The sequence below is a fragment of the Aspergillus nomiae genome, assembly GCF_001204775.2.
Source record: "Aspergillus nomiae NRRL 13137 chromosome Unknown contig00085, whole genome shotgun sequence".
Lineage (NCBI taxonomy): Eukaryota > Fungi > Ascomycota > Eurotiomycetes > Eurotiales > Aspergillaceae > Aspergillus > Aspergillus nomiae.
Window position 1 is genome coordinate 83,496 of NW_015378140.1, and position 10,754 is coordinate 94,249.

At 47.9% G+C, this 10,754-nt stretch overlaps 3 protein-coding genes across 3 annotated transcripts; 1 reads left to right on the forward strand and 2 right to left on the reverse strand.

Moving 5' to 3' along the window:
* Positions 1-433: 433 nt before the first annotated feature.
* Positions 434-4,984, forward strand: ANOM_003978 (putative C6 transcription factor; the record flags this gene model as incomplete). Its single annotated transcript, XM_015549235.1, has 12 exons — positions 434-644; positions 900-1,035; positions 1,096-1,261; positions 1,315-1,416; positions 1,474-1,603; positions 1,652-1,764; positions 1,825-2,331; positions 2,534-2,769; positions 3,000-3,730; positions 3,783-4,206; positions 4,265-4,556; positions 4,616-4,984. 12 exons carry the CDS (start codon positions 434-436, stop codon positions 4,982-4,984), a joined length of 3,417 nt encoding a protein of 1,138 aa, XP_015408242.1.
* Positions 4,985-5,221: 237 nt separating this feature from the next.
* ANOM_003979 (putative RING finger domain protein) lies at positions 5,222-5,771 on the reverse strand (the record flags this gene model as incomplete). Its single annotated transcript, XM_015549236.1, has 2 exons — positions 5,222-5,405; positions 5,512-5,771. The coding sequence occupies 2 exons, from the start codon at positions 5,769-5,771 to the stop codon at positions 5,222-5,224; spliced, it is 444 nt and encodes a 147-aa protein (XP_015408243.1).
* Positions 5,772-7,342: 1,571 nt separating this feature from the next.
* On the reverse strand, positions 7,343-9,272 carry ANOM_003980 (sugar porter family MFS transporter; the record flags this gene model as incomplete). Its single annotated transcript, XM_015549237.1, has 6 exons — positions 7,343-7,560; positions 7,638-7,798; positions 7,895-8,254; positions 8,337-8,657; positions 8,732-9,011; positions 9,095-9,272. The coding sequence occupies 6 exons, from the start codon at positions 9,270-9,272 to the stop codon at positions 7,343-7,345; spliced, it is 1,518 nt and encodes a 505-aa protein (XP_015408221.1).
* Positions 9,273-10,754: the final 1,482 nt, after the last annotated feature.

The following is a 10,754-nucleotide window of genomic DNA, read 5'->3' on the forward strand; positions in this document are numbered from 1 at the left end:
GATGGGGCCTTCGCTTAGAGATTAGTGTCGCGGTAGTTTCCGACATCTCGGGGGACCCTACCGTCTCCACTCACCAGGTACAGAGGCACGTGTCCCTCTTGTCGTCCTACAACATGTCAATCTCGACGGACGTTCTCCGGAGCTGCATAGCTAGACTTCTCAGTATGTACCGCGACCGGTGGAAACTCAATCGATGTCTGTCAAGCTCACGACAATATGCATGCCCGTGCAATATCTTACCCCCATGATTGGCCAACGGGAGAGCAATGCATTCCGATCTTGCGATCCTTCCTCTCCATCAATGTCGAAGTTATATAGAAGATTGTTCGACATGGGCTAAAGTGACTGGGAAAAAATCATTTGTGTTCTTTTGTTGTTGTCGTCCTCTTGTATTTACGGCACCAGAACGGCCTCGCTGCTATCAATTCCAACCATGACCTCGGTAGAAAGTTCTCCGGCCGATTCTTCAATGATCAAGGATGCCGATGTCACAGTGAGCAAATGGACAGGCTTACAAGGACGGGAGAACACAATCGAGAGCAGGGAGGATGTCGAAGCTGGTCAATCCAGCAAAAGTTCCGGGGTTCTGAATGTGATCATTTCGGGTCTGGCTCTTTTCAGTGATGGATACAATGCCCAGATTAGTAAGTACACCAACAATCCCGGATCAAAAACAATTTACTGATGGACGCTATCCTTTTGAATCTTGTAGTTGGATATATGGAACCCTTATTCTCGGTCTTGTGTGTACCCCGCCATACAAGCTGTGCAAGCAATACAAGTTGTACAAGCTTTGCAGCCAAGATCTCTCCCGCTGACTAGTTTCTTGGTGCATGGTAGATACAAAGATGGCATGTCTCCAACAATCAAAGGTCGACTATCGAACTCGTTCCTTATAGGAGAAATCTTTGGCATGCTTTTCTTTGGTGTTCTCATTGATCGCATGGGACGAAGGACGGGTGTGGTAGCGGCCACTGCGTTCTTAGTTCTGGGTATTGCATTGGCAGCAGCTGCGCACGGGAAATCCGAGCTTGGGTATGTGCCCCTTTTTCCATTCCTCCTAGCATGCCAAAGCCACTGCTTACAGGTATCTAGAATGTTCTGGATGATGATCATTGCCCGTGGTGTTGCTGGCTTTGGAGCCGGCGGCGAGTATCCCGTTTGCGCAACGAGTGCAACGGAGGCAGCAGACGAGACAACGAAGCTTCGGAAAAACCGAGGCTTCTTGGTAGCCTCAACTACTGATTTTGCCGTGGACCTGGTATGCAGCAAGGGTAGTTATAGGCCAAAGGAAGTACTGACACATGGACATAGGGCTTTGTCTCCGCTGGTATCGTGGCGCTGATTGTTCTCGCTTGCTATGGTCAAGAGACTAGAGCTGGTGTATGGCGTATATCCTTTGGCATTGGATTTGTGGTACGTCACTTTGATATGTTTATTCTTCTACTATAAATACTCATATGATTATTATAGCTTCCCCTTTTCATCTGCTTCTTCCGGATTCGCATGATCAATTCGACTCAGTACCAAAAGCACAGCATCAAATCTAGGTATCCATATGGGCTCATTCTCAAAAGATATTGGAAGCCGATGCTCGGAACCTGTGAGTCACCATATCATTCGTCTATCTCTTCAAGTGCTGACTGTGTAGCCCTGGCGTGGTTCTGCTACGACTTTGTCACCTACCCGTTCGGAATCTTCTCATCCACCATTATCCAGCAATTGATGACGGACAATTCAACTGTCCAGAACATCGGTTATGGAGTGAGTGTCCTATCTGTAACATTTCCATTTAACTAGTAACTAAAGATCATGGCCTTCTAGACAGTGATCAACTGCTTCTATCTTCCTGGGTGCCTTCTTGGAGGGTATCTCATGGACAAAATTGGTCGCAAGCAAAACATGACTCTTGGTTTCATGCTCTGGTCCATCTGGGGCTTCATCCTTGGTGGTGCGCTTCACCCAATCCAAAGCGTGTTCCCGCTGTTCGTGGTGATGTACGGCATTTTCATGGCCTTGGGCGAAATGGGCCCCGGTGTATCTACGTTTCTCTGTGCTGCGGAGTCCTTTCCAACTCCTCTCCGTGGTCACTTTCTGGGATTTGCTGCCGCCGTGGGCAAGGCTGGTGCTTCTATTGGAACGGAAGTGTTCACTCCCATTCAGAACTCGTTCGATACCACGGCAAAGGGCCAACAAGCCGTGTTCTTGATTGCTTCTGCCTTTACAGTGGTCGGAGGTCTCATTGCATGGTTCTTGATTCCGGATATGTCTCGCGAGTTGGAGGATGAGGATGCCAGGTTCAAGGCATACTTAGAGGAGAACGGATACGACGTGAGCCACTATGGCGACGCACTGCAGGTGGATAGGAAGAGTGGACATTAATATTATAATGTATAAAAGCCATTAGATTAGCATTCGAATACAGCGTTTGACTTCCTCACAGCGGGGTAGTAAGTTTAGAGTGATTACTCTGATTCCAGCTTTTAGGGCAGATGCTGGAGGCCCCTGGTCTAACTATTTCCAGTTAGATTAGGTTAAGCTTCCTTTATCGGATGCCACCTCAGACTTCAACATGAATCAAACCCGAACTCACGGAGGATCCTTATCATTAGAAGAACAGCCGAAAGAACAACAGGCGCATGAAGATACCGCGCAATTAATCGCGTTGGTGTGGGGATATTTAATGGCGGAGCGACCGACGAGAGGCCCCGCAGTCCGCCGCAATGGCACACTCCAGTCTTGCGAACCTTGTCGCAAGGCCAAGCTGCGGTGCGACCATGCAAGACCTGTCTGTGGTAGATGTACCACGAAAAAGATCACGGCCAAATGTTTCTACCATCCTGCGCCAATGACAAAGGGGGTGGCCTCAAATCGGACCAGTCCGATCCACGCGTCGAGGGGCCTGACAAATCAACCAAGATCAAAGTAAGGACTTCCGCTTCCAGATGTATTTCGAAACTTAAGAGAACCACCAAGTGAAAATTGACTCTTTTTTGCAGTATCTCAAGCCCATCATTGGCAATGGAAAGTACTCGACTCGGCGCAAACTTGGAGCCAACCCCCGAGCTTCCTGGCTATCTCGGGGCGACTAGTTACTCGGCTATTCTTGCGGAGCATCCCAGTAATCTTCCGTTCGAAATAGATCACAGCACAGTGACAGGTACTCCGGTTAGGGCTGTCGACCCAGACCGTCTAAGGGCTGGCCTAGAGCTATTGAAACTCATCTATGACTTTCCGATCTATGATGTTTTGGTCCGGAAGCTCTACTCCAAGAAATCAATCGTCGTAGTTCCGATTGCTATTATTGACGCAATTATAGAGTCTATCCGGAGTACCTTTGACAGTCTGGACATTAGAAGCGACATTGAAGCCCAGTTGCAGGCTTTGGTCTATCAGATATCTCATAATACTTCAAGGCCGCTAACCACACATCGCTCGATGACTGCCCAGGAGTATTGCGCCTCATTTACTGGTAAGAACCTTCGATGGGAGTCTCTTGGGATAGTTCTGACTATCTCTGGGATATCCTTGATGTCTACGTCGGACAATGACCCGGACCTTGTTCAGGCAGCGCCTAGCAGTGAAGCTCGCGAAAGACTGCGCGCTCAGATCGTGGAGGCAAGCAGCATCTGTCTCAACTTCTGTGACCAGGCATCTTCAATAAACGAATTACTAGGCTTTGCTCAGTATAACGATGTCATGTTGAAAACTCAACATTTTGGCGACACGAGTATGCCCATCTCTTGTCTAATCGACGCATAGCACACTAACAAGGGAATTAGGCTATCAAGCTTGGCGCCGACTGGGCGACTTGTCAGCTACAGTGTATGCTGCTGGCTTTCATCAGGAAAGCTCGCAGGCTGATGATTGCCCATTCTTCCTCCGACAGTGGAGAAAGATATGTTTCGCCTCTGCATTTTATGCGGATAAGGCGATAGCCACCTTCGTCGGGCGACCGCCATTTATCAACTATCGATACTGCTCGCTGACGCCTCCCATGGACTTGCATGAGGATGTTCTAGTGGCAGGGGGTGAAGATCTCACTAATGCCATTTCCAGCTTGAGCATGGAAGGTTGGAACACCCAACGGCAAAATTACAGAGTGAGCATGATACGTCTTCGGTTCCTCTTTTCTGTGTATAGGGATCAAGCTCTCGAAGTAGCATTGGGAACAGGCGATGATTGGGATTTAGTCCAAAAGTCCAAGTGAGGAACCCTATGTGAATTTGGCACGGCGAAGTCATTGTCTGCTAATCGAGCATAGCCAAATCATCGAGAAAGCGCGAGCCACATTGGAAGCAGCCCCACCTTTCATTCGATACGACATTCATGGGCAGAGCGAGGATGCGGAATCATACGCTTTATCTTTTCCCAGTCTCCACATGTACCTCGACTACCTCTACACAATTTTCCTTCTCCAGAGGGTTCTGGTGAAACGCACGAATGCAGGGCAAGAGGCGTTGATCCACACGTCGCGCGAGGCCCTTTCGATCGTTATCAGGATAGGCTCCGAATGTGAGCCGTCCATGGACTTGAACAGACACTATTCCTGGCTGGTATGTTGTGATCGCCCAAATCACAAAATCCTCTCTGAGATGCTCACATCATACCGTAGATATTGTACTACGGGGTGCCCAGTGCCAGTGTTCTGATCCTTGAACTTCTTCACCAAACCCAGGAAATCGGCCCGCACTCTGTCATGTTGCCTCGCGCGGAAATCATTCGCAATCTAAGTGTATTTCTATCATGTCTGTCGTGGGTTCCGCGTCCAACCTTTGGTAACTATCAGACCTGCAAGGAAGCGGAGAAGAAACTATCCCATATTCTCGACCAAATCATTGACCCACAGCCTATCCAACGAGAGGTCTTCAACGACGTGACCTCTGGTCTGGACAGCTTCTTGGATTGGTACAATCCCAGTAACTGGGACTTCAACACTGATTTCCTGTCTTCCACCGACAGCTTTGGCCTTGCAAGGAATTAGTTGGACTCGGAGCGCATTCGCTAGGGTATCATTTCAGTATCCGTAATTGGAGAAAGGTCGCAACTACCTGAGACCATTGTATAGCAATCTCGGCAACGAGACAATGCGGCGAGCAAAGAGCAAGAAAAGACAACAACCATCCGATCAACAGCGAGCCAAGCTAAAACACATCGGCCAACTCGAAACGCCCTAGAAGAAGAACAAGCAAAGCATAGCACGAGCATCAACAGACATCAATCATACCATCCATACAAAGTCATTACTAGGATGTGTTTCCTGAAAGTAGTACGCTCTGTGGCAGAGCGGACAGTTGAAATGATCCTGCAGATACCATTTCTCCAGACATTCCTTGTGAAAGACGTGCAGGCATTTCAGCTCCCGAATCTCCTGGGACGGCAGAACCGATTCAAGGCAAACAACGCTGTAACGAGTCGGATGGGTTAGCTGGCTGGCTTTGACAATGCGTCCGCATACAAGAGAATGTCGGCCGAAGCGGCAGCGACGACAAAACTGGTAGCGCGACTTACCACACAAATTGACCGTCGACTCCCTCGGAAGGTAACAAGGGCCCTTTCGATTTCGAGCGCCATTCCTCTAGAGTCCGAGCCGGAGACACGGCATCCAATTTGCGCAGCTTGTCGCTCGATCCCTTTTTCTTGCTTTTCGAGCAGGGGCGCTGTTCACGACGGTTCACAAAGATGGTAAATCTAGAATCGCTGCGATGAGTTTGGGTCACGTAGAATCGAATGCAAAAGACACAAGGACAACCCAGAGACCGATAAAACATAGAATGAAATCAAAATTGAAACCAAAACACACTTAGAAGAACATTAAAAAAACAAGAGAGAGCCGAAAAGATGCAAAACCACTCAATACTCACAGCAAACACATGATAATTAGAGCTACAACACCCAGTCCGACTCCGAGAACAATTGCCATATGGGTATTACGAGCGAGGGAAGTTTTGTCCGACGACACCCCCATGTTCCATGACCCTGGGACAGCGGGTAGTCGCCGGGGGAACAACGTACAGAGTTTCTGGCGCTGGGGGGGAAAAGGAGCTGAGGTGAAATATGGGCGAGAACCGTTCAAAATTCCACAACCGTCCTTCGGTCACTCCCGCATCCGTAGGCAAGATAGGTGGGCAGTGCGTCGTTGATAAATTTAATAGTCGATCGCTGCGGTGGGGTTTCACGCCGTTGTACTGTGGAGAAGTTTTGACGCCGAAAGACAAAAAAAAAAGCTATCAGACCATCATTCCAGTCAGCAGATCTCGACAGGAGACGAAGTGCGTGAGCTGTTTTGTTCGTGTGGAGATATTCGATAATAATAATAACAACAACAACAATCACAACAGAAACCAAGAGATAAAGCAGAAAAGTGAGAATCCCAAAAGGAACGGGAAGAAAACCAATAACTCAGGGCGACCCGAGATCATAAAAGAAGGTTATTTTAGAATATGTTTCATACTTTATGTACGGAGGGTACGGAGGAGACCGATTGAATGGCGCGCAAGAGGGCTGTGTAGAAAAGGCAACTAACAACTAGCAGTACCTAGCTCGCCTTGCATTCCAAGGGAGTGTCGTGCACTGGCCGTTTTGCCCCAGACTTTCCTGGTCAGTATTCTTTTGATTTGGTTGTTTTTTTCCCTTGGCGCTTTATCGACAAGGGGATCTCCGTGAATCTTGTGAGCACTGACGAGTGGGTGCGTGGGAAAAGGCGGGCGGTGGTCAGGCCATTCATTCATCAAGTCATGCCATCATTACTGACCCTTACTTCTAGGTACTGGATACTACTAGTATGTATGGGTTTTTACCTAATGTATGGATACATCAGATGTATGTCAGTTGGAGAACTGTGCCCTAACTCACCCCTTCAGGTCGTCCATCTTCAACGGTCGCAGGTTTGACAGCCTTTTCTTTGAAGAAGAGAGGAGCGATCCTGGGGATTCCTTTCATCTCCCATTCCTTCGATGATCGCCCCCCCCCTTGTTTGTCACTTGAGCTCCCATGCATCTTGGGGTAATTTAATCGAGCTCGGGGACCAATCAGGGCTGGCGCAAGGCATCAAAAACGCGGGATTGCCAATTGAAGTAAAGTTCCGCTAAGGCCGCAGCGTGCTGAAAGAGGAATACGGCCCACCTTGCTGCGGTATTTACTTTACTCTCTCCTCCTCCTCGGCTTGGAGCTTGCATTCCAAGGTCAGGTGGTAAAGCTGAGGGTGTGAACGATGCGGATTCTACACTATCAAAATAGGTGGAGATGAAAAGATGTGCCATGACGACATCTCGCATGGTCCACTCTTCATTTGATCTGCACACACAAAACCCGACATCATGCCGTGGAAAAGTAAAGTACATCATACTTTATTATCCGTATGCTCCACATTCGCATACGAGACTCCAGTTTCCTCCGCTTTATTGGGGTCGGCTTCGTCGGCTTCGGCGGCTTTCATTTCCACATTCTCCGGCAATGTCCCCAACGCCCGTCCACCGAACAGGAGATCGATCTCTTCCAGGGATTTCTGCTTGGTCTCCTTGAAGAAGAAAAACACTGTCGGGATAGTGATACAGACATCTAGTGGTGATAAAGAATGTGAGTACCTGTTCCCGCTTCTCTGTCCGCGATACTTTATCAGAAAAACGAACACTTACTGAACAAAATGAAGACCAGGTAGAACCTCCAGTGAATCTTGCCGAAAGCAATCGGCGAAACTTGGTTCCAGATCGTGCTCACCACCCAGTTGCCCAGACTGGTTGCGACGGCGTTTCCTCGACCGCGGATCTGCATCGGCATGACTTCGGCCATGTAGACCCTACAGAGAATTGTTGTTTAGTCCGGCTGTCCCCAAATTTTTCCCAAAGCAGTGGGGGGTGACCATATAGTTTGAAAGATAAGAGATGAAACGTACCAGGCGCATGATCCATAAGAGAAGGAGAAAATCACAGTGATGCAGAAAATGAAAAACACGCCGGCGATGCTGTAACCCGTCCGGGACCCGTCTTCGTTGACCGACGTCAGGGCGGCTTCGCAGATCAGGACGATGGTGACAGCGATTGAGCCGAACAGCATGGGCTTTCGCCGCCCCACTTTGTCGAGCAGGAAAACAATGAAAATGAGGTTGCAAACTGGACCAACGCAGTTGTAGATACCGGCGACGAGGATGTTGCGGCTTCCGGTGATGCCGAGGGAATTGTATAGGATGGTTTGGTAGTAGCCGATCACGTTGACAGCGGTCATTTGCGCGAAGGCCTGGACGGCGATCCCATGACTATCGTAGTGCGAACAACTGTTATCAGTAACGGCCATCTTGCAGAGGGGAGGGGGTTCAGGTCTGAGTCTGTTTCACATACAGCAACCGAGTCCGCCACTGGGGAACCTGGAACATGACAAGCCAGCCCGACACCGTTACAGCCTTCTCGGCTTCAATGGTCGTTCGGATTTCATTGAATTCTGTCTGAATCCATTCGTCGTTTGTGCCGTCATAGTGTAATTTCCGCAGAATCTTCATTCCCTCTTCGTAGCGTTCCTTTTCCACCAAGTATCGAGGGGATTCCGGCATGAAGAACATTCCCACCGCCAGAAGTACGCAAGGAACCGCCTGGAATGCCAGCGGAAACCGCCATTGGAACTCGCTGGTTTCTGGAGCATGAAGCGATCCAAACCCGACCCATCTATCGAAGCATGCAAGTTAGACCTCCACCTAGGAACAAGGACACTACGAGTGAAATGCGCAAGGGAAACATACGTGCTGACGATAAAGCCAATCCCGATCATTTGCTGTGACAAGCCGATGATAAATCCTCGGCTTCGAGGATGAGCGCATTCGGCCTGATAAACTGGAACCGACATCGACAAGAGACCGACAGCCCACCCCGCCAGAATACGGCCAACAAGCATCATAGCCAAGTTCTGGGCAGCGGTCTGAAGGATAGCACCAACCAGACATATGAAAGCACCCATTTGAATGGTGAATTTACGGCCGAAGCGATCCATCGTCAGTCCTCCCTGGAGGGCGCCGAAGGCAGCTACGGGTTGACTAGTCAGCGTTTCCTTCTTACTCTCTCCGAAGGCATGTTGCTTGTAGGGAATCCAAGGTAGATATTCACACCTCCACCAGAAAATGTGCTATTGATCGCCCCGATGATTGGGGAAGTCTGGACGGTGTTGAAAAAGGCAAGGAAGTTCTTCGACTCGATCACATCGGTCATGACACCGCTGTCATATCCGAAGAGGAACGACCCTGTGGCCGCAAAGGCAGCCAGGCCGATAGTAAAGCCGCGACCCATGTTGATGACGCTGGAGCAGTAGCAATATCACCTTTGGCAGGCGATGAGCCGATCAGTTCAGGCCAGGGAATGAGGGGCGAGGCAGTGAAAGGACAAGCCAGATATCGGAGGAGTAAAGATGAGGCCAGCGGGGCAGAGAGAGAGACGGCATTGTCTTAATATATCAAAACAAGTATTAGCCCGTCTCGTAAGCGAGGCTTGTCTGTTTTAAGGATCAAGCCTAAGGGAGAGCCTGGACATGGAGACACAACCTGATGCAGTGACTGGCGGGTAAACATAGCGAATAGACGGCGTGGAGAAAATCCGGGGACGACCCGCCGGACGCTAAAAACCACGCCATCTCTCCCATGGGTCCCGCGATTGGGTCGATGTCCATCGCGACCATTCCTTTTCCTCCGTTGTCAGATTCCAACATACGAAGTCTAAATGAGGCCAAGGCTGCATATATTACTTGGATTTAGCCAGGGCCGGTTAAAAGGGATTATTCCACGTATCGTTGATCGACCGACCAGGGTGGCGTCCAAGCGTCCCCCAGGGTGCAGCCTCTTGTACTGTGATCAAAACGAATCAACTCTGTGGCCTTCACTGCCAAGTCGGCTACGGAGGATCATAGCGGCCACTCCACAACAACAGGTCTTATCAATTTCTGCCGGTAGAACTAATAATAATTTAATTTACTTAATTTTACCACCAATTTAACTATTAATCCTAAGTACCATATAGAGATATAAGTCTTGCTTAAATACTATACACAAACCCTATATAACTAGAGGAGCAGATACTAATACTAATAATATTATATTAAAAAGAAAGTAAAGCAAACTAATAAAATTTATACATACCTATTCAATTTCGGGCTATTCTTCCTCGTCCAAATCCAAGTTAATTAAATTCAAGGATAGTTTATCTTCTTTAAGATCCAAATTAATTAATATATCTAAATCAATAATCTCAGCATCTATATTAATTAAATTATTCTAAAAAAAACCAAATCTCCTTATACACCGGCCTCCACCCCCTATTTAAAACACTTCTCTTAAACCTCTAATATCCTACCATAGCTCATCCCGTACAGAGTACTAACTAGCTTTATCAAACTATTTACAATTAACACAAGCTCCGCCGAAAGCGCCTAATACCTGGTAACAATCAAAAAACACTAGTCTACCTTATATACGGCAATAATATATATAAGATACAGTTAATTAATATCCACAAGACTATATAAATAGAGTATAGACGTACAAGGGCCGATATATCTGGATTTAATATATAAATATCCTACCACAGATAAATTCTATATTATCTTTTAAAAAGGAACGAAATATACAACGTCCCTCGTCCATATATATAAAAGAAGTAAGAAGTTTAGGTCTACTAGTAAACAGGACTAGGTTTTGGCCAGGGAAGAGATTCTTGTATATACAGTAGAACCACCCTTTAAAAATAAAAGTAAAAAGAGTAGTGCGCTAATTACTATTA